The following is a 24,126-nucleotide window of genomic DNA, read 5'->3' as shown; positions in this document are numbered from 1 at the left end:
TCTGAATGGAGTGGCTGTAAGATGGTATTTTGGATTTTGAATGCGTAGAAAACATCGATGTCTCCTTCGAATTACACATTTTTTTTAAAAAAAAGTGATATTCTCCAGTTAGCACATTCCACTTCTCCTAGGAATAAGCCTTGACGTGACAGAAGAGCTTAGTATTATTCATTATGCTTCAATAAAACTCGTATTAAAAGTTCGGTCAATATTTTCACTTAACATTATTTTCACTTGTTGTTCTCAATTTGTATTTAAGAAGATCACAGTGAAAGCAAATCCAAAATGTAATCGAAAAAATAATTCCAACCCAATAAAGACAAGAGAAAAGGCAACTGTAAATAAACAAATACAAATTCCTACATCAAAGGAAAACATGAAATAAAACAAGAAAACGCTGGTGGTTTTATTGTAATGGTTTTTATTAAAAATGCATAAATTCAATATTTTTATTTTCCCCAAAGTAGCATTACAAAGAAACATCTCTTTTGTTCTTCTACGCTTTTGTTTTATTTTAGTTGTGTGTACAATTATTTATTATTATTCATATACAAATATATAGGATAGGATTCTTTCTCCTTCGCATACCGTTTATCCCTGTTAGTTGGATAGAAAAGAAACCACATTGCATTAGCATGGTTCGGCCGTTCCGTTCTAGATATAAATGTAGATTTTTGCTGGTGCGCTTTATGCAACGAGTATTTTGCTTATCATTTTCTTTTGGGAATATGACAATGGCGCAGTTAGCAAAAGCTTCAGTTTCTTCAGGTTTACAGTGCAGTTTAAATAGTTTGTTGAAACAAGTTTGTTTATATCAGTGCGATAGATATCCTTGGTGCCTACGCCACTGGTTTCGCATAGTGCCATAGTTAGTCCATAATAGAGAGTTTATTTGTTTAAGGGCTATTGAAAGTCCTTTCTTTTTCATAAATATTTAACAACTACACACAGACATTGAATGATTCTTAGCATTGAATAAAAGTATCAACAACAACAAAAAGCAAACAAATTTACAAATAAGCCGACCAAACAAAGAGCATACATTAGCAAATAAAGAGAATAACAAAAAACGATTAACATATTTGAAATGGCAATATAAATGGCCTTTCTTTGAACAGGAGCTGCTGAATTTTATTTGAAAGTAAATATCGAAGTAGAGCAAAACCCCTAAAAACGAAGCAAATATTTTAAATATTCAGAGTAATATTTGCACAAGTTCTTACCTCATTTTATTCGTTTGATGACCCTCGTTTTGGCATTGTTGTTGTTTTTGGTATTGTTGATGGTATTATTGTTGTTGTTGTATATTGTTGCCACATTCGATGATGCATAATCTCTAAGGATAATATAAGGCCACTGACCAAGAATCCAAACAACAGAACGAAAAAAGCTGATGTAAATGTTTGCATATCAACCTGGGAATATTTATTGAAATTGTTTTATGAGTCAATATTTGTCGATAAAACACTGAAGGGATATTGTTTATGTAAATGGCATACGAGTATTAGCATAGAATTTATAAGAAGGTTTATGCCCTTTGTAATACGCCGTCAATTTCAGAAAAATAGCTCACATAAGAGTTTTTGATAAAAAGCTACTAAACAACTAGCAGTAATGCTTGAAATACAGAAGAAACATTTACTCAAGTCAGTATTTGTATTGAAAGTACCTCATAACGGCAGTGTGGATGTACAACAAATTCAGTATTGCAGCATTCGCACCAAAGCACATTGTGAATATATCACAAAACCAAACAAGGCATATGCGAGTTCAATTTTGATTTACGGCGTAATGGGTATTTGCTTCTCATACATGAGGATATAGCGTTATATATATCGTCTGAAGACTTGTTATACCCTAAGCTGTGTGGCTATTGGAGTTCTTTGATACGATTAAAAATGTCCCTCACCAAAATAGACCAACATATTTTAAAACATTGTTGTGGACAATTTCGATTTAGCAATGTCACTTCTTCTTTCAGGCTGACTGGAGCGCACGACACTTCTCGAACAGATTGTATTCGAAGATGGACTGCACAAATTCAGTTTCGGAATTATCCATATCAGTTTTAGATTAGATTTTTCTTTCAATACAAAAAAAAACCGATGAGGATGTGTTTCAATAGAAAACAAGTGAGTGGGACGGGCCGACAATGTGATATTCTATACAACTACCACTGTACATAAGCTTTTTACTCGTAAATTTTTCTTTTAGGGAGATACTAACGTTTTCGCCTTACTTACTTTACTTCGCTGGCCCATTACAGAACATTTGGTACATAGGCCGAACTAAGAAAAGATCTTCATTTCTCTCTATTTGTTGTTTCGCACTCTGGAATACTGCGCCCTTTCTTCCACTTGTTTGCGCCATCTATTCCTTGGCCTGCCAATTCTGCGTGCACCGCCAAGCGGTCCGTATTTATACGCCTTTTTAGCGGGTTCATCTTCGCTCATTCTTATGATATGACCTAGCCAAGGCAATCTCTGAATCTCGATACGTTTAACTATATGATGTTGTTGTTAACGCAGATTGGTCCGTAGATCTTTCAAAGAATTTTTCTAATAATTTGCCATTGCGCTGATATGTTATCGGGATGAGGAGTGCTTTGATTAAGCAATTGGGCTAGTTGAGTGGAATATGCTGTGGCTATCTGTTGTGATTGCAGCTTACCGATGTCTAATTTTCTTGTTGTGTCTGTTCGTACTTTGTTTGCTACGTATAACCGGGTGCGTACCTTTGCTGCAACAAGGTAGTGGTCGAGTCTATGTTTGCTCCTCGGAACGAACGCACATCCAACACGCTCGATGAATGTCTTCCATCTATCACAACGTGATCAATTTGATATCTTGTTTTCTGATCTGGAGACAGCCAGGTGGCCTTATGTATGTCGAGATGTTGAAATCTGGTGCTGCTAACTACCATGTTTTTTGCCGCTGCGAAGTCTATCAGCCTCATGTCATTGTCAGATGCTTCACTGCGGAGACTGAATTTTCCGACTGTTAGGCCAAAGATATTGTCCTTTCCAATTTTTGGCATTAAAATCGCATAGAATGATTTTAATGTCATGGGCAGGACAACGGTCATATGTTTCTTCTAAGCGTTCATAAAATATATCTTTGGTCAGTTCGTCCTTGTCTTCAGTGTGAGCATGAGCGCAAATAAAGCTGATGTTGAAGAATTTTGCTTTTATTCGCATTGTAGCAAGTCTTACATTCACTTAACTATATGATGTTGTTGTTAACGCAGATTGGTCCATAGATCTTTCAAAGAATTTTTCTCTCAACCACCCCAAGCACCGCCTTATCTGCTTGCGTAAGTACCCAGGCTTTGTTTTTAAACTGCTTACTTAAACCAAAGTAGCACCGGTTGGCCAATATAACTGATGTCGTTCGTTGTGTTTACGGAGGTGCCGAGATAGATGAAGTCTTTTACTACCTAAAAATTATAGGAACCTACTACCACAGTTGGTCCTAGCTCAATGGACGCATTGCGCATCGACGCCATTAACTTGGTTATCTCACCGTTTATCGCCAGACCCACTTTAGCTGATTCTCCTTCGACCTTCATAAAGGTATCGGTTACTTCTTTTACTGATCTTCCCATGATGTCTATATCATCAGCATAAGCAAGTAACATGTGGCTATTGGTGTAGATTGTGCCACTTCTATTGACGTTTGCCTCTCGTATAACCTTCTCAAGAAGAATGTTGAAGAGATCACACGAAAGGCTGTATGAAACCTCTTTTGGTACAAAACTCTTCGGAGAGGTTCCTTCCTATTGAGGACCTCGTGTCAGTTACAGTCATTTTACAAAGCCGGATGAGCTTTGCGGGTATACCAAACACGGTGCTCTTGAAACAATTTTAAATGGAAGGTGCTTACACCTCGGAAGTTTTTGCGGATTCTGAAACTACACCGTTCATAGATGAGAACAATCAAAAAACAAAAAAAAAAAATCGCCGGAGCGCTTTTTAAATAAATCGCGATTTAAGTTGACATTTTTAGGGGTTGTTTAGGTTTTCGCGATTTTGCTTAGAAACCGCATTTCCTATCAAATTGGGATTAAAACAAATATTATAGCTATGAAAATTCTCTACAAGATCGACCTTTATGGTATTTTCGTGGTTTTTACCATTTTTGAGATATAGAAGTTCAACTTGGGACAATGCACTGACTGTATCGCCCCCTTATAAAACAATGTCATGTAGGGTGCGCCTTAACTAACTTTTGATGAAAACCGCTTACACAGGGAAAGTTTTTGTGAATTCTGAATCAGCAGTGTTCATAGATGAGAAAAATCCAAAAACAAGAAAAAATCGTTGTAGGGATTTTTAAATAAATCGCGGTCAAAATTCACATTTTTAGGTGTTTTTTAGGTTTTTACGATTTTGCTTGAAAACCGCAAGTCCAATCGAAATGGAGCTAAAGAAAATGTTGTAGCTGTCAAAATTCTCTAGAGGATTGACTTTATCATTTGTTCCCAGCTTGTACCATTTTTGAGATAAGGAAGCTCAGTTTACATTTTTAGTTTTTTTTTTCTTAGGGTTTCGCGAATTTGCTTGAATACGGTAAGTCGTATCGACATGTGACCTGAGAAAATCTTAAAGCTGTGAAAATTCTCTACAAGACTGGCTTAAGTAACTTATCCTTAGTTGTAACATTTTTTTAGATATATAAGTTTAAGATGGGAATTTGCAGTCATGACATTGTTTTATAAGGGGACGATACAGAATTGAATTGAATTTAAATTGTCCCAATTTGAACTTCTATATCTCAAAATCGGTAAAACCGACGAGAATATCATAAAGGTCAATCTTGTAGAGAATTTTCATATCTACAACATTTGTTTTAGTCCCATTTTGATAGGAAATGTGGTTTCTAAGCTAAATCGCTACTAGGCAAACAACCCCTAAAAATGTCAACTTAAATCGCGATTTATTTAAAAAGCGCTCCGGCGATTTTTTTTGTTTTTTGATTGTTCTCATCTATAAACATTGTAGTTTCAGAATCCGCAAAAACTTCCGAGGTGTAAGCACCTTCCATTTAAAATTGTTTCAAGAGCACCGTGCAAATTCAGACATGACTTGGAATACCTTTGAACGCAGCGGGTCTTCTCAAGGATTTGACGCAGAGTAAATATCTGGCCAATGGTGGACTTGTCAGGTCTAAAGCCGCATTGGTATCGTCCAATTATCTCGTTGACCATAGGCTTTAGTCGTTTGCACAATATCCCTGACGCGATCTTGTAAGCAGTCGGGAGCAGACTTATGCTCCTATAGTTAGAGCATACAGTCTGATATCCCTTCTTGTGGACGGGACACAGGATACTCAGGTTCGAAACGTCGGGTACTCGTTCTTCCTGCCAGATGGTGCTAACTAGCTGATGAATACACCTTATCAGCGCGTCGCCTCCGGTTTTGAACAGCTCGGCAGGTAAGCCATCGGCTCCTGATGCCTTATTATTCTTCAGCCGATTTATTGCTGTCTTTACCTCATCTTGGCTGGGCGGTATACATTCAATACCATCTTCTGGGATTGGGTCTGTGGTATCTTCGTCGTCTTCGCTGCTATTGGATACCAACAGTTTTGAAAAATGTTCCTTAGCACACTATCTGTATCAGTTACCAAATTACCTTGCTGGTCTCTACAGGAGGATGTGCCTGTACCAAAGCCATCAGATTGATGCTTGACTCTTTGGTAGAATTTTCGGACTTCATTCTGGTTCTTGTACATCTCGATTTTTTCACACTCCCGCTTTTCCATCTCTCTCTTTTTCCTGCGGAAAAGACGTTTCTCCTCTCTCCTTTTCTCCCGAAATCTCTCTCGTGCGCTATATGCCGCATTTTTTTCTTCGGTAGCAGCACGACATTCCTGATCATGGATTCCATGGATTCCTTGGTGGAGGTCCCCGGTATTCAAGTATGGATTTTGCGGTTGTTTGCATGGAGTGGGCAATACTTTGCCATTGCGCTGATATGTTATCGGGATGAGGAGTGCTTTGATTAAGCAATTGGGCTAGTTGAGTGGAATATGCTGTGGCTATCTGTTGTGATTGCAGCTTACCGATGTCTAATTTTCTTGTTGTGTCTGTTCGTACTTTGTTTGCTACGTTTAAACGGGTGCGTACCTTTGCTGCAACAAGGTAGTGGTCCGAGTCTATGTTTGCTCCTCGGAACGAACGCACATCCAACACGCTCGATGAATGTCTTCCATCTATCACAACGTGATCAATTTGATATCTTGTTTTCTGATCTGGAGACAGCCAGGTGCCCTTATGTATGTCGAGATATTGAAATCTGGTGCTGCTAACTACCATGTTTTTTGCCGCTGCGAAGTCTATCAGCATCATGCCATTGTCAGATGTTTCACTGCGGAGACTGAATTTTCCGACTGTTGGGCCAAAGATATTCTCCTTTCCAATTTTGGCATTAAAATCGCCTAGAATAATTTTAATGTCATGGACAGGACAACGGTAATATTTTTCTTCTAAGCGTTCATAAAATATATCTTTGGTCAGTTCGTCCTTGTCTTCAGTGTGAGCATGAGCGCAAATAAAGCTGATGTTGAAGAATTTTGCTTTTATTCGCATTGTAGCAAGTCTTACATTCACTGGTTTGAATCTGGAGACCAGGTGTTTTAACCTCCGACCAACTACAAATCCGCAACCAAACTTATGCCTTGTACTTTTCAAGTACATCTGCCAATGCGTAAACTGCACCTTCTCTATAAAGAGTACTAACATTCCAAGTGCAGATTCGCAGATCATGGTTCTTAAAACGTTTGCGGGGGTCGTCAACTATAGAGGGATTTGTTTTTCTTTTCTTTTATTTTTTCATACTAGGCTGTTTTTTCTAGGGGAGGGTTACTAACCCTGCGCCCAAACCCAAGTTTTTAACGTTCTTATGGGTGACCGCGCGGCACATTTTAGCTCACTACCTTTAACGGGTATTAAAGGCAGCTACCCCAGGTGACACCACTGGAGGTCAGTGTCCACATGAGATGAAAGAGGGACCAAGATAAATCCTGGACTTCGCCATGTTAAACGGTCAGGACCGTTCCTTGGAATATGTCCAACAGAAGCAGAAATGTCTAGCATGGAAATATAATTCCATAAATTTTAAATTGGGATATCCCAGCGTCTTTTTCAACATCACAAGCATTTCACCAATTTTGGAAACGCAATTGGGAACATTTTAAAGCCCAGAATGTCTTCATTGTTGAAAGGCATACAAACAAAGCTGAGATACTCGTCAATACAATTCAAATACAAAATGGGAAAGTGGGATGTGCGCCAACCTATTTTGCATCATAATAAAGGTGATATTTTCCTTATCCATTGATGGGGTTTCCTTTTGGAATATGACTACTTAAAGCGAAGATATTCGCATAAGAAAAATACTTTGAATTTTTGTCCACAAACAATGTTGTGCCCATTCTGACTTTTAAATATTATCCGACAATCAGCAAGTTTAATATGCTTCTTCCTCTCTGAGAGCCCTATTTACCACCAAAATTTCGTGACGATCCTATCAAAAATGCGACCTGTAGCATGATAACAAAAGATGGAATGCATTACCGACTTCAAGGGTATCTCCGTTGTTTGGCCACCTTCGCCAACCTACTTTGCAACAATGTAAAGATGTGGTTTTCTGCTTTTATAGTCAATCTTTGCTTTTTGGAAGGTCCCCAACAAAAGTTGTGATATTCTTCGTTATAATTAAAATCGCAAAAATAAAAAGTTGGGTTTCATTAGCGACTATTGCGATATGTTCGTTGTTTGACCACCTACGACAACCTACTTCACATCGATGAAAGGTGATATTTTGTACTTTCATTGTCAGGTTTTGCTTTTGGTATACCCTTTATAGAAACTGAGATATTCGCTTTTGAAAAAATTTTGACGTTTTCATCCGACCATCACCAAAATCAATAGAGTTCTTCCCCTCCGGGATCCCCATCAACGCCCAAAATTTGGTGACGATCCGATCAAAATTGCAACCTGTAGCGTGATTACAAAGTTTAGATGGACTGATGGATGAGCGGACGGAGGGACGGACGCACATGAACAGCTAGACTCAGCTCGTCGAGTCATACAATTTGGTATATATAAGTATGGGTCTACAACCATTATTTCCTTGCGTTACAAACTTTTTGAGCAAAAATAACTTATAACACCCTCCCTACATACTGGTGTAGGGTATAAAAGTGCCGAAATTTTCATATTCTCCAGCATGAAATATTCTAAACTTTTATGGAATCATTAAATTTCAGAATTAATTTAGCTAATTCAGTCAGATAAATTCGTTATATGGGACCTTTATATGGGAACATTGTTGACAATTTTTGATAGATAAGTGTTTAACCACTGGGAACCATATATACTAAAGGACATCCAATCTTACCTGAAAATATAGATAAGAAAACCCTAAAATCGGTGCTAGAATTTAATAAGGCTATACCAAAACGTTGACCTATGTTGATAATTTTTGCTGGAGAAGTTTTGTGATAACGGGAAACTCAAATATCAAATTACAGGTAGTTTGGTCAATAACACTGTGCAAAATTTTTAAGGTTATCTGCAAACATTTTGAGCTGCGGATTTTTTGAAAGTACAGACCCAAACAACAAAAACCCTAGTTGGGTTTTGTTGTGTCAGATTCAGTTTGGATTTTATGGTCCCATTTAAATATGGTTAAATATTGACTTTTTACAGCAGTTCTGGGCTATATCTCTGAAAGCTATGTGAATCTTCATCTGACCTCTAAAGCAAATTTGTAGATAAGGGCAAGAATAAAATGCTTGGAGAAATAATGAACTCGATAAACTATAGTTATTGGCTCAAATTTTATAAAATATGGAAAATGTCCATAAAACCGTTAATGTTTTCTTTCGGAAAAATATTCGCTGGAATGTAATACACAACTCTTCAGAACATGTCATTGTGGTAAAATGCCTCTATCAAACATTTTAGTATATTTTTTAACGACAATTTAATAAATATTTCAATAATGTGGTGAAATCCGAAATGCGAGAATAAACTGTTGGTGTGATCTGTGTTTGAAATACATATCGCTCATTTACTCAAAGAGTGGCATAACTCAAAAAAAAGGGGTTTTTGAGTTAGTAGTTTGTATTTTTTGTACGACTTCTTCTTTATATTGTGTAAAATTTTCAAGTTTATATCTCTAAAACTCAACGAGTTACAGCTTATTTGCTAGGAGTTTGGCATAAATCATCAAAAAAGTTTTTTGAGGTTATGATGCACTTAAGCACTTCAAATCATGCTTGATCTTGCACAGAAATTTAGCACTGATATCTGGCTAGCTCTTTACAAAAGATGGTCCCATTAGTTATTTTATTTTTTGTGTAATAATTTTTTTAAGTTGGGAAGTCAAATTTCAATTGGCAACTTAAAACGCGTTTTTCTCGAAACAAGGTTTTTTGAAATGTGTCACTCTTTGAGTAAATGAGCGATATGTGTTGTAAAAGATACATATGATGCGAAATACTTCTGAAACAATATGAAGTAAGCATTTTTGAGTTTCAGAATGTTCTGAAGAATTTCTGAGAATTTTATTTGGAAGATTTTTGCAGAAGGTTACTTGGTTCAACTCCCAATAGTTTAGCTGATACGGACCAGAATTTCAGCAATTTCTGTTCAAAAGATAAGTTCTACTAGTTGGGGCTACAACATTGCCAAAGACAGTAAGGCCAAATCCCTATTCGTTTTTGAGATAAAGGACCGATAAATGCAAAATACTGTAGCTTTAGACCAGTTTAGATGAGGCCATAAAATCCGAACTGGATCTGACAGGACAAACCCAAACTATGGTGTTTGTAGCCTCAATATGTACTTTAAGCGAATATGATCATTAGAACACTACACGACTTCTAATACCACTGATTCACTCCTACTGATACCTCCCACACAAAGGTTTAAAATTGTAAGGTATTTGTGAAAGCATTGTAATAATCCAATGAATATTCTCATAAAATTTTATTACCGTTTACTGCTAAAAATTACCTGAAGATCATCGGTGTGCAATTGTTTAACACAGCGGGGTTTTGGTGAATGCCAAATTTTGCGCTCATAATCCATTAGACCAACTTCTGTAACACGTCTTAACCTACACTCATACATATATGAAAAATTATAATCATATACAAAAATATACTACTGTTTGAAAACTTACCCATAAGTTATGGGTTTACGTAACGGTGAACCCTTCTGAACAATGCTAACCATTTTCTGAGGTGGAAATAATTGAATTTCGGTTAGATCGCAAATTTCTTTCTCCGTAAATGTGTCAGCCATAATTTTGTAAGCGGTAGCAACATCAACATGAAAAGCAAAGTCTGTATAAAATAGTTTTAATAAAAATGCTATAATAAAAAGTAGTAAACAACATAACACTTACGTCCCTTCTTGATTTTAGCCACACCATATTCTGGTTCATACCAATTGGAGGCCTCGTTAGTCTTTGCATGGGCCCCAGTTTCATGACTGTGTAAAATATCACGATAAGCCTTGGCCTTTTGGGCCTCCGTCATGGGTGTTAGCGAAGTGGGTAAAACCAAATTATCAGGTGGTGCATCCACAAATCCAGTGCCATCTGCTGCCGGCATACTGGTAACCTTTTTAGCATACAACTCCTGGGCATCGGGATCTTTGGTACGCTAAATTGAAAACCATCCATAATTTTTGTATGTATAAATACAAAACATATTCAAAGTCTTTACCAAAAAATAATCTCTATTATAGACAATATCCTCAATACCAATTTCCAACGATGAATGTATTAAATCTCTTAAAGTCCTTATGGTTTTGGGTTTCTCCATAAGCAATGTACCCACAATACTGGCCGAATAGAATTGATAAATTGCAAATGAAAATAACAACGAAGTGGTTACAATGCAGCGCCCGGAAAATGATCTCGTTGAAAATGTTAAACCTTCGAAAAATATATGTTGTAAATTATTTAAATTGTTAGGTTTCACTGAAGGTCATACCCTGCTGACAAATGGAACCCACATAAAACAAGAGGGACTCCAAGAACATGCCAACTTTTTGTGTTGCCGCATTATCATCTCTAATGTCATAACCACAAAGCAAACCACCCCAACGTATAAAACGCCTTTTAAGCCTTCCCACTGGCAACGATTTTGTTGAAATAGCTGCTGTTTGCAAAAGAAATAATTTATTTCCATAAATTGTTGGCCTTTTTAAGAAAAACACTTAATCATATATCATCACCTGAAGCCGGCCTACCCTCAGTTTCTAATGATGTCAACAGCCACAACAGTAAAATTGTAGCCAAACCACAACCGGCCAACAAAATCCAGACATCATTAGAAAAGGGTTGCAAAAATACGATACGATCCTTTTTGGTACTGCGTGGATGACGAAATATGAAACAAGGTCTGCAAGTAAATACTTAGAATTAATACTCGGTAACTTAAATAGGAGTGATATAAAACGTCCCTTCTAAGGGAAAGGGGTTTTTTTGGAAAGTGAATATTGTTTGTGTCTTTAATAAGTAAACAAATACGAAAATATAATGAAACCGATTCCGATTTAAATTTATGAATATTCGCATTCCATATATCTTTTTATTTTTAACGGTTTTAAACCATTTATATATAAAGAAGAAGCAATGCCACGGCTGCAGGATCTATACACCAGATTGACTCGAAGAAATTATCGTATGCTTTTTTCACCTTGGGAGCGGCAATATATTCCGGAATGCCTGCTCCGAGCGGGATAGAGAACAAATCCGGGCTAGATAGAGAACAATCTGTTTCGTTAGCCACATCCACATCCACCATATGTCAACGTAGGTGAGATGTAATAAATGAAGAGAATGGGTGGACTTCAGAGGCTACTCAGGTCCTAGTTGCCTTCAGGGCAACTGTCAGAGCATCTCCAAGCATGTCTCCAATAGGGGTATGATTTTCGAAATTTTTTCTCAAAAAAGATTTCCTGTAGCACGAATGGATGAACTTTTGCCTGTTAATTACAAAAACAGCGTTTATTCCATTGAAATAAAAAAACACGCCCAAATCGATTAAAAAATATTTTTTGGAATATGAAGTGTAAAAATTTGTTTTCTCAAATATGGGTTCTTCTTGCACGAATGAATAAACTTATGCCTACTAATAACTAAAATAACGTTTATTCCATTCAAATATTGAAAAAAGTCATGTACAAAGCACTTTGAAAAAATTGATTTTTTGTTTTTGTTAAAAAAATATATCACGGTACTTTTTTAGCAAATTTAAATGGAAATTGCTTGCATCTGGAAAGTTTTGGTGGATTCTGAAACTACAATGCTCATAGATGAGAAAAATCAAAAAACAAAAAAAAATCGTAGGAGCGCTTTTTAAATAAACCGCGATTTAAATTAGCAGCTTTAAGGGTTTTTTAGGTTTTGGCGTTTTTGCTTAGAAACCGCAAGTCCTATCAAAATGGGACTAAAGAAAATGTTGTAGCTATAAAAATTCTCTATAAGATTGACTTTTATGGTATTCTCTTCGGTTTTACTGCTTTTGAGATATAGAAGTTCAAATTGGGACAATTCAATTCAATTCTGTATCGCCCCTTATAAAACAATGTCATGACTGCAAATTCCCAACTTAAACTTATATATCTAAAAAATGGTACAACCTAGGATAAGTTACTTAAGCCAGTCTTGTAGAGAATTTTCACAGCTTTAAGATTTTCTCAGGTCCCATATCAACAAGACTTGTCGTATTCAAGCAAAATCGCGAAACCAAACAAACAAACCTAAAAATGAGCTTCTTTATCTCAAAAATGGTACAGCCTGGGAAGAAATCATAAACGTCAATACTCTAGAGAATTTTCACAGCTACAACATTTTCTTTAGCTCCATTTCGATTGGACTTGCGGTTTCCAAGCAAAACCATGAAAACATAAAAAAACCCTAAAAATGTGAATTTTGACCGCGATTTATTTAAAACCCCCTACATCGATTTTTTCTTGTTTTAGGATTTTTCTCATCTATGAAAATTGCTGTCTCAGAATTCACAAAAACTTCCCTTGTGTAAGCGGTTTTCATTAAAAGTTAGTAAAGGCGCACCCTTCATGACATTGTTTTATAAGGGGGCGATTGTCCCAATTTGAACTTCAATATCTCAAAAATAGTAAAACATACGAAAATACCGTAAATGTCAATCTTGTAGAAAGTTTTCATAGTTACAACATTTTCTTCAAGTTTGAAAATAATTTTGTGCGTGAAGTTTTTTTCACCGAATCACCTTATAATTAAGATTTTATGTTATCTTATGTAGAAACTCATCACGCTGTGATACAGGGATATGAGGATGTAAAAAAAGTCATAACCCTAGTCTCCAACTTCATCGACAGTTGCGGCATCCGCAACAAAGTCAGGGAAATAGTAGATTTTATTAGTCGAAAGAACATGATGGTCACCGCGAACCAGGAAGCAAATATCTCCACCACTGTAGTTTGGAACGTTGCGATGGTTACGTGCAGAGCTATTTAGCAGGAGCTTGACTCTAGTATCCCATGTATGGAATGTATGGGGATAGCAATAAAGAGATAAATAACTGGGCCTTGTGTTGTATGACCCACATTAGTTCGCTATTGGAGGGCAATAACCGTCTAGTGCTAGGGGACTTCTATGTTCACGACGTTCGCACTCGGCAAAAAAAGTGGATCCTACATCATTGAGCCAATATGAATCGGGGTGCACTCATTGATATGAATGAAATCTCTCGTAACCATGGAAAAGCTAATTGCAAGGGTTCGGTGACTTTACCAATCACCGCTTTAGTGAGGTGTCCATTCCTTCAGATCCTAGGATAGCTGAAATAATTTCCCGTGCAGAGGGGACGGGACTAGCAAATGAGCGTGATGACCTTCGTCGTACGAACCCTGAAGACCCAAGAGTTAGAGACTTACTATTGAAGTCAACAGTCTAGTAGGCGAACATAAACGGAAAAGTGGCTAGACCACCTGAAGCAATGCAACATTGCTACAAGATTAAGTAAATTGTGGGCAACTGTTAAATCACTATGGAATCCGCGAAAGAAGGATGATAGAACGTCTATTACTTTCAACGGCATGACGGTAATTGATCAGAAGAGGTGAGCGTGTTATTTTAAGCGGCACTTTATAGAGTGCCCCGAGAGTGATACGGCGAAAGGAACGAGGCACCACCACAATTAACGTTGGGCGATGTTCCGGACGTCATTAGAAACCCGAAATCATCCAAAGAGAAATTCAATGGTAATTGTATTTAACAAGTGTCCTCAGTCTATTGTTAGCCACCCACATTGATCTAGAAGGCTGGAATGGTGGCAGGGTGGACCCGCTACTGATGACAGCAGAGGTAAATCGTCCATGCCGATCTTCTTCCTGTAACCAGTAGCAAAGATTCTAGAGGCATTACTCCTCCACATGATGTGAAAAATTTTCCCAGTTCCCCAACATCAGCATGGATTCCGATAAAAACCAAACACCACAACAGCATACCCTCACATATAAGTCGAGGACTGAACCAAAACAGGCAGTGCGACCAAACAGTTCTTGTAGAAAGCTTTCGATATCCGTCACTGAATCCACTGCCATACTGAACATAGTGATCGATGGTGCCTTGATTCTGACCAGTTACTATCCTAAGATATTGATTGTAAAGTTGTTAAACGGACGGAACGGGACGGGTACAAAAATATATATGGGCTGAAAGAGGACACTCTCGGGCATAAATCAGTTCCAAGCTGTTCCCTAAAAGTTGTTATTTAACTAAAAGATGCAATTTAACTATTATTTGGTACCTGATGAAACATAAAATGGCTCACTTCGTGTAAACGCTATGGTAATTTATTAAAACGGTTCTTAAAGACAACAATCCTACCTACCTAACAAAAAAAAAAAAAAAACAGTCAACACAATATCTATTATAATTTCTGAGATATAGCTATTTCTTTTTCAAGAAATTTGCAAATATGACGTAGTTTACAAAATTGGGGAAAATTTGTTGCCTTTAAGAGCACACACCTTACAACATTTTGGTTTCCTTAGTTTCATATGTTTACTATCGAATCCAAATTAACAATGGGAGAAATCAACAACCAGAAAAATCGATTTCTGAACCACTGTGTGTTCACGTTTTCGTATAGCACCCATATAACGGAAATTTTAAAATTTTAACATTTAGGGCCGATAATTATATATATGTATTTGCGCCTCTCTAGTTTTATACACCACACTGTGTTACGGGGTATTATGTCTTTGTGCATTTGTATGTAACATGCAAAAGGAAACGAAATAGACCCATAGCTCCTTTTGGTCCGATTTATGCATGTCCGTCCGCCCGTCTGTCCATGTATTTTTGTTCGCAACGTACTGGTCGCATTTTTTGTCCGATTCAGTTGAAAATTGGGAAATATAGTTTTTTAGCGATGGGAAGAACGCTATTGCTTTTGGTGAAAATCGGTTCAGATTTAGATATAGCTCCCATATATATTTTCGGCCGATTTGACGTATTTGCTACACCACACACGCTATATACGTCCGATTTTGATGAAATTTGGAATGTGTGACTGAATCCCGTCTAAAAATAAATGTGCCAAATTACATCGAAATCGGTTCAGATTTGGATATAGCTCCCGTATATATTTTCGGCCGATTTGACGTATTTGGTGCACCAAACACGCTATATACGTCCGATTTTAATGACATTTAGAATGTGAAACCATAGGAATGGGGTAGGAGTAATCATGAAGGAAAGTATAGCAAGAAGCGTAACAGGTTACATACCAAAATCGGACCGAACTATGCTTATACAACTCGATGCAAAACCAGTGAAAATAAATATAATTCAAATATATGCTCCCACAGCTGACAAAAGCAAAGATGAAATAGAAAACTTCTATGAAGAAATTAACGACCTACTAAAACTAACAAAACCTCACGAAAATACCATAATCCAAGGTGATTTTAATGCCAAAGTTGGCAAACATATGGTCCCTGGAATTACAGGTCATTACGGTCTAGGATCAAGAAACGAAAGAGGTGACAGACTTGTACAATTCTGTCAAGAATACAAAATGATTATAACTAACACATTGTTTAGCTTGCCTGCAAGACGCCTCTATACATGGAAATCACCCCTGGACAGAAAGGACAATATTATTAGAAATCAGATTGATTATATTCTTATTAATAAACGCTTCAGCTCAAGCGTAAAAAAGACTTCGACGTATCCCGGGGCGGACGTGCCTTCGGATCACAACTTATTAATGTCTAAATTACGAATTAAACTTTCTGCACATGCTAAGCGGGCCAACCACAAGAAAAAGATTGATGTACAGAAACTAGAGGAGCCAACAGTTCGAACAAATGTAAAGCAACTTTTAAGCAACGAACTCACCCCAGTAAACAGTGAAGATGCAGAAAATATTTGGGAATCCATAAAATGTGTCATTAAAACAATTGCTGACAACAATCTTTCTTACACAGGAAAACCACAAAAAAAAGATTGGATGACAAAACAGATACTGGACTTAATGGAAGAACGGCGAAAATATAAAAACACGAATTACGAATTGTACTACGAAATAAACAGGGAAATATAAATTAATATACGCCATGCCAAAAATTAATACCTTAATGACCAATGCAGGGAAATAGAGCGACTGCAACAATTACACGACGATTTCAATCTTCACAAAAAAATTAAGGAAGCGGCTGGGATATACTACAGAGGAATACCAAAAGTGTTATATAATGAAAATAATCAAGCCGTCTTGGATACTACTGAACAGAAAAATATATGAAGCAATTACATAAAAACCATTTTCACTGACGAAAATCGGTCAATCTATGAAAGACGGGTAGACCAACAATTATCCGGGATACCTATCACAAGAACAGAGGTTGAAACAGCCATAAAGGCATTAAAAGATAAAAAAGCGTGCGGTCCAGACGAGATTCCTTCAGAATTGTTAAAGTTAATTGATGGTAATAACGTAAACCTTCTTACGAAGCTTTTTAACTACGTTCACGAAACTGGTAAATATCCCAAAGATTGGCTCACATCAACTTTTATAACCATCCCTAAAAAAAGTCGTCCAAAATTCTGTAATGACTACCGACTAATTAGCCTAATGAGCCATGCACTCAAAATATTTCTGAAGATTATTCACTCCAGAATCTACATGAAATGTGAAAAGGCTATGGGGACCAGCCAGTTTGGGTTTAAAGATGGGATGGGAACCCGCGAAGCTCTATTCGCTTTACAAGCGTTAGTTCAAAAATGCCGAAATTCGCAGAAAGACGTGTTCCTATGCTTTATTGATTATGAAAAAGCATTTGACACGGTCCAACATGACAAAATGATCGAGATTTTATTGTCCATTGGAGTAGAAGAGAAGGAGGTTGAATGCATAAAAAATTTGTACTGGCACCAAACAGCGCAAGTCAACGTCAATGGCGAACTGACCGAAAATATTAATATTTCCAGAGGTGTTAGACAGGGTTGTGTCCTGTCCCCTCTATTATTCAACATATACGCTGAACGAATATTCCAAGAATCAATAAATGGTGTCCGGAAAGGAATATATGTAAATAGAACGTTCATTAACAACATAAGGTATGCCGATGACACCACTCTCATAGCCGATAATATGACAGCACTTCAAGAACTGGTTAACAGATTGACCACTTGCAGCGAAAAATACGGTCTTAAAATTAACATCAAAAAACGAAATACATGGTCATCAGTAAACATCATACATATGCTAATGCGGCCCCATTAAAAATTAATGAAATAAATGTGGAAAGAGTCCAAAGTTTTAAATATCTTGGAGCGATAATCAACGACGAATGGGACATTTCTAAAGAAATAGCCTGCAGGATTGAAATGGCCAGAGACACATTCTTTAAATATAAAAAAGTTTTCACAAGCCATAATGTAAACTTAAAAACCAAAATAAGATATATAAAAACATATGTATGGTCTGTCCTATTGTATGGCATGGAAACATGGACCTTAAAACCCGTAGATATGAAAAAACTGGAAGCATTTGAGATGTGGACATATCGCCGCATCTTAAAGATATCATGGACACAATTCATATCAAATAATGAAGTTCTAAGAAGATTACATAAAGAAAAAGAACTGCTGAACAACTTAAAGAGACGGAAAACGGCATACTTGGGCCACATTATGAGGAATCCGAAATACAAACTGCTGCAATGTATTATCCGTGTAAACATTGAAGGAAGGCCTACTAGAGGGAGGAAACAACTACTATGGATCAACAACATCCAAGAATGGACCGTTATACGTGATGTCATAAATCTGCTAAGCGAAGCCAGAAACAGAGAGACTTTTGCCGATATTATAAACAACTAGCTGACCCGGTCCGCGTTGCTGGCCCGTTGTTTGGGTTCTCCGTGTAAACTTAAGTTATCTATCTAGCATTGATACAGCCATAATTACGCATCCTCTAGAAACTTCATAATATAAATCAATGTTTTGACATAAATTCCATGTAATGGTATCCCCCAAATTTAAGATATAAAATCTCTTTTATTTTACCCTTCACCATAAATTGACAGTTTAAAGCACTTTGTGACCCACATATAATGATCGGTGCACCTCAATTAACATTGCTATATATTGGATTATTGGTCTCGGTTGGGGTCGTAATTATTACTGTAGAGAATTGTCAGTATAGGTCCACGTTTTGATATAGCTCCCATAGAACGGTACCGGCTGATTTTCACTATTTTTGAGGATTTAACATCATTATCACACCGAAATGGCTAAAATTTGGTTTTAATGTAATTTACAGAGGAGAGCATAAATATTCGGATCGACCGAAAGACACGCCTTTTTATTTGCGCTCGGTATGCAACAGTTATAGGTTCACGTTTTGATATAGCTCCCATAAAGCAGTACTTCCGGATTTTCGATAGTTTGGAGATATAGTCACTTTTGGGGGTCGTAAACAGTCTTGCAGAGAATTTTCAGTATACGTCCTCGTTTTGATATAGCTCCCATAGAAGAGTGGCGCCTGATTTTCGCTATTTTTGGTGGATTTAACCTCTGAATAGTGACATCTCAAGTTATCGGGATTTTACTGTATTCCAAAATGTGGGGTTGATCGCGCTATCCCACTTATTGTTTAGTGTTCAGCGTTTATAGCATTTTTTAGGCACGCAAAATTATGTATATTATCTGAAATAATAAATGGTTGAACATTTTGTGATGACCGCGATATTTCACTTCCGCGAAGACCATTCAGGGTCAAGACGGTAATTACAGTAGTATTGCAAACAATCTGTAAACAATACGTTCAAAAATATCATGGACTTTAAAAAAAATTGAAGGAGAACCTCCGGTCACTACACTTAGCTATATTAAAATAGCTCACGACCGCGCATCCCACTTGTTCAAGCTAGTGTTCACATCATTTTTATGTGTCACGCTTACTAAAATTATGTATATTAATTGAAATAATACATTTTTGAAAACTTTGTGATGGCCGCGATCATTCAGGGAAAACAATCTGTAAACAATACGTTCAAAAATATCAAAGATTTCTGATTTTTTTAAAAACATTGTAGGGAGGACCACCGGTCACTATTCTTAGAAGTAAAAAACAGCTTACGTTCTAATTAACTGAAATAATACATTTTTGAAAATTTTGGGATGAACGCGATATTTCACTTCCGCAACGACCATTCAGGGTCAAGACAGTAATTACCATAGCAATGCAAACAATTTGTAAACAATATATTAAAAAGTATCTTGAATTTCGCGGTTTTCTTAAACAATTTGTGGGGAGGACCACCGGTCACTACACTAAGCGGGATAAAAAAATTGATTGCGACCTATTCTCAGACCTAAAAACTCCACATAAAAAATTTCATAAGATTTCCCAATCGATTTTTCGGAATTTCTATATAGTGACATCTCATGTTATCGGGATTTTACTGTATTCCAAACTATGGCGTTGACCGCGTTATCCCACATATTATATCGGTTTTGTAGTCACGCTTACTAAAATTAGGTATATTATCTGAAATAATACATTTTTGAATAATTTGGGATAACCGCGATATTTCACTTCCGCGACGACCATTCAAAAAAATATATAGCCTATTTTCACCACCGGTGTTCCTTGTACATTATCTGAAATTTTCAAGAAAATCTATTCAGCCGTTTTTGAGTCTATTCGGAACATACAAACATACAAACAAACAAACATACTAACATACACACATTGCCTTTTATATATTAGATATTTAATAATTTAAGTATGATAATATAAAACTATTGTAATAATATTCATATATTTGCATTTTGGTCGCCAACATTCGGAAATCGAATAGGCAAATAAAGAAGAAGAAGAATGTGTGACTGAATTCGGTCTAAAAATAATTGTGCCAAATTACATCGAAATCGCTTTAGATTTGGATATTGCTCCCATATATATTTTCGGCCGATTTGACGTATTTGCTGCACGACACACGCTATATACGTCCGATTTTGATGAAATTTAAAATGTGTGACTGAATCCCGTCTTAAAATAAATGTGCCAAATTACATCGAAATCGGTTCAGATTTGGATATAGCTTCCGTTTATATTTTCGGCCGATTTGACGTATTTGGCGCACTAAAAACACGTCCGATTTTGATGAAACTTGGAATGTGTGACTGAATCCAGCCTAAAACTAAATGTGCCAAATTACATCGAAATCGGTTTAGATTTGGATATAGCTCCAATATATATTTTCGGCCGATTTGACGTATGACTATGATCCTTTCCTTACTGGTTTGAATGTGAGATGACCCCTAAAGCCAACCCTGGCAACTGCAGAGTTAAGATCAGCCCATGATAAAACCACTCAATGTAAGTACTTAATTTACAGTATCATGTAAGCTGTTTTCTTTAAAGTAATATATTATCATTACCGCTCTGTTTCTTATACGTTTATTCAATTCAATATAATAGGTATTTTCTTTTTATTGATTTGTTTATTTCTTTTACATTTTCAACTCACCTAGCCACCCATGTTCTTGTGGTATAATCAATCACTTTAGCACGTTCAATGCGAAAGAATATGGGCGATCCACCAATATCCGCTTGCTTACGGACCAATGCACCAATCATGCCATCAAATTTGCCATTCTTTAAATAACCCCAGGTGGGGGTTTTCGACAAAATGAAACTGCATGCAAAGAAAATGAGAAAGCAATATTGGAAGCGAATAATAAATGATTCGTATAGCAACCGACTGGAAATCTCCACAGAAAACACCGACAACAAACACATCTTGTACAGCAGGAGGTAAACCGACAATAACATTCAAGGGTCATTTAAAACAATATCGATGAGATGTCTCACCTATGGTGCATTGAATTTCTAATAGCCTTTGCAAGGAGGTGGATAACCGAGCACAGAATCTTTAAAAACACAAATAACATGAAGAGGTACATTGCCTTGTGAACCAAGTAAAACATTATTTACTTCAGACAAGAGGTGAAAATCTAATTGTGGTTTTCAGGTGATTTTGGTTGCACCTCACAAAATGTGCTTTTATCGATAACTGAAAAAAGAGCCAATGCAATATCAGACACACGTTGCACACTGCACAACAACACCCACATACACTGACAATGGATTTTGTGAAAATTATAATTGATGACTTTTAAATTGAGGTTTATTTTTTTGTTGAACACTACTACACTACAGATATACCCAGCAAACCAATCGTACAGACATCGTAACGAAATCGGAACGAAATTCGGACGATACGTCCGATATCTGATCCGAAATCGTAACGATATCTTAACGAAAGTTATATGAAGTGGTTGACATAATTTCGGAACGAAATGTCGGAGCGACATCGGATCGATTTCGTAACGAAATCTGAAGAAAATCCTTGGGTAATTCGGAAAGGAAATTTCTTTGCGACATTCGTTCCGAAATCGGAACGAAATCGGTACAAAATCTGAACTATTTCCTCTCCGAAAAATCGTTTAGAAATCGGAACGAAATCTGAACGACTTTGCTTCCGAAATTGTTCAGACGTGTCTGACATCAGACATTTGGTTTGCTGGGTATATACATACATACGAGTATTTGTGCAGAAGAAGAAAAATGAATTCATGAATACAACAATAACCAAAACTATAATATTTCCTCTCTCTACGTCTCGTTCATTGAATTATTCATTGTGTTTTTGATTCGTTTTATAATGTGATTGAAATGTTGTTCGGAAAACACACAGAAAACAACCACAAAACTAACCTGAAATTGAATAAATCTCGAACATGTGATAATAATGCGAAATTAAATCGATTCATGGAATCCAAATGGGTGTCATTGTGACTGGTAAGATATTCATGCAATGAATTTGAATTGTTTTGATGAGTTACCTAAATCAATTATTATAGTTGTTATTTAAAAGTTTTATTGATTTAATATAATGAAATAAAGAAACTTACCACAACAAGACAGCGTATGCGAGCCAAATGCATATTCATTCTTCGCATTATGAAGGACGAACTGCTGTACCAAGCGGCTAGTGCCAAACCTTTTGCTGTAAATTCCCCAACCTCAGAAGTATTCAGTTTGCCTCCATATTGACGTCCGGGGCTCCTATTGACATTTAAATTTATAGTTTTAATAACACTATGCAACACGAAAATTATTAACCATATTCTGACACCGCAGCATGATAGAAGACCAAAAATAAGAAGACAAGTGTCTCGGTGTTTTCCTCTATCACTTCCACTTTCGCGGTTATGGGGCCACAAAGACCTGAGGCGTTGATGTCAAAAGGGATCACTTTATCAGTCAATTCAACTCATCTTCAAGGTCAAAATCGGCAAGATCAAATTTCCCTTATATTTTTTCTCGAGTTTAAGTCTACAGATATCAAACCGATCAAAATTGAAACAAGCAATTAACTACAAAAATGTACCTCAGATTTCAGTAAACAACTTTCTAGATCGTACGAACTCTGTAAAAACGGTTCTTAATGACCAAAATAACAAAACAATTGCGTCTTTTATTCTCTTTTCTAGGCTTTTGCTTCATAGAACTAAACCGTTGAAAATTCAAGAAAATAATCAACCACATTAATTTATAAAAAAACTAGCAAAATGCCCGCTACTTCGTATGCGGAAAGGGAATAATGTACAAATAAACAATTTGTAATATGAAAATGGTCGTGGTGATATTTAATTTTATTTTAGTTCGAATTTCCCAAAAAGGACCACATCCACAGGATATTTTTGAAGAAGTAGCTGTAATTTCGGAATTTGTGATATCAAAATGGAGAAAACCTATATTCAAAAAATTTTGCTGTTTGCGCACGCTTTGACAATGCCCCTATATAACAGTTCATTTTTAAGACATTTTACTTTTATCCCTTTTGCTCTTAGGGGATAAAAACCTTCTTGTAAAACAAAAGTCACATTCAGAATATATATAAAAAACAGTAATGTTCAACGTATCTTTGACTTTTTGATTTCAGTGCATTATTTAGAAACCGCCTTAGAGTTAACTTGAAGTACACTATCCAGACAATTTTTAAAATCCATTGTAATACATGCAGAAACATTTCCTAGATCTAAAAAAGGAATCTGACAAATAATAAATCAAAATTCCACTTCTATTCGTTTCGTACACACATATTAACTGTAAATTTCAAGCTTCACCCAACACCAAATTTAGTACCATTTTGTAATTTTCATATTTCCAACACCAACTCAATAATTCAGTCCTTAGCGACCTCCGTACCTAATTTCAGAATTTGTGTGCACCTTATAAACTCCAAACACCAGCATAGACCCTAGTATAAAAATATTCGAAATTCCAGCTATTGCCTTTATGAAACATCAAAACCAAATTTAGTACTTATAAAAGGTATTAGTTTAAAAAAGTACATCCCTATATCCAAAACTATACCCCAACCGGGATACTCAGTTAAAGGTCTATTTGTTCTCGCAAAACAAATTATAGCAATATTTAATACTTTTCGTGTACATAAGTACGAATTAAAAAAAAAACCCTCCTTTTCTCCACTTTAAACGCCAACTGCTATCCTAATAACGAAATTAAG

The 24,126-nt window shown here is 36.4% G+C and overlaps 1 protein-coding gene across 2 annotated transcripts in view; it reads right to left on the bottom strand.

Annotated features, from left to right (window-relative positions):
- Window positions 1-486: 486 nt before the first annotated feature.
- Window positions 487-24,126, bottom strand: part of Ir64a (Ionotropic receptor 64a) — a 55,490-nt gene continuing 31,850 nt past the window's right edge. The window contains exons 3-13 of one of the 2 annotated variants that reach the window (XM_073984307.1): window positions 22,505-22,658; window positions 22,308-22,435; window positions 21,058-21,225; window positions 11,254-11,420; window positions 11,010-11,174; window positions 10,740-10,951; window positions 10,418-10,676; window positions 10,193-10,355; window positions 10,024-10,126; window positions 1,224-1,415; window positions 487-1,167 (exon numbers count right to left, since the gene is read on the bottom strand). In XM_073984307.1, the coding sequence (XP_073840408.1) occupies window positions 1,230-1,415; window positions 10,024-10,126; window positions 10,193-10,355; window positions 10,418-10,676; window positions 10,740-10,951; window positions 11,010-11,174; window positions 11,254-11,420; window positions 21,058-21,225; window positions 22,308-22,435; window positions 22,505-22,658 (1,705 nt within the window). In that variant the 3' untranslated portion in view covers window positions 487-1,167; window positions 1,224-1,229. The remainder of the gene's footprint in view (window positions 1,168-1,223; window positions 1,416-10,023; window positions 10,127-10,192; window positions 10,356-10,417; window positions 10,677-10,739; window positions 10,952-11,009; window positions 11,175-11,253; window positions 11,421-21,057; window positions 21,226-22,307; window positions 22,436-22,504; window positions 22,659-24,126) is intronic. The other variant, XM_073984309.1, reaches the window with a different exon arrangement.

Source organism: Musca autumnalis, unplaced genomic scaffold (assembly GCF_047663935.1).
Source record: "Musca autumnalis isolate F117 unplaced genomic scaffold, ASM4766393v1 scaffold_4, whole genome shotgun sequence".
Classification (NCBI taxonomy): Eukaryota; Metazoa; Arthropoda; class Insecta; order Diptera; family Muscidae; genus Musca; species Musca autumnalis.
This window is presented reverse-complemented; position numbering and strand designations above follow the sequence as displayed.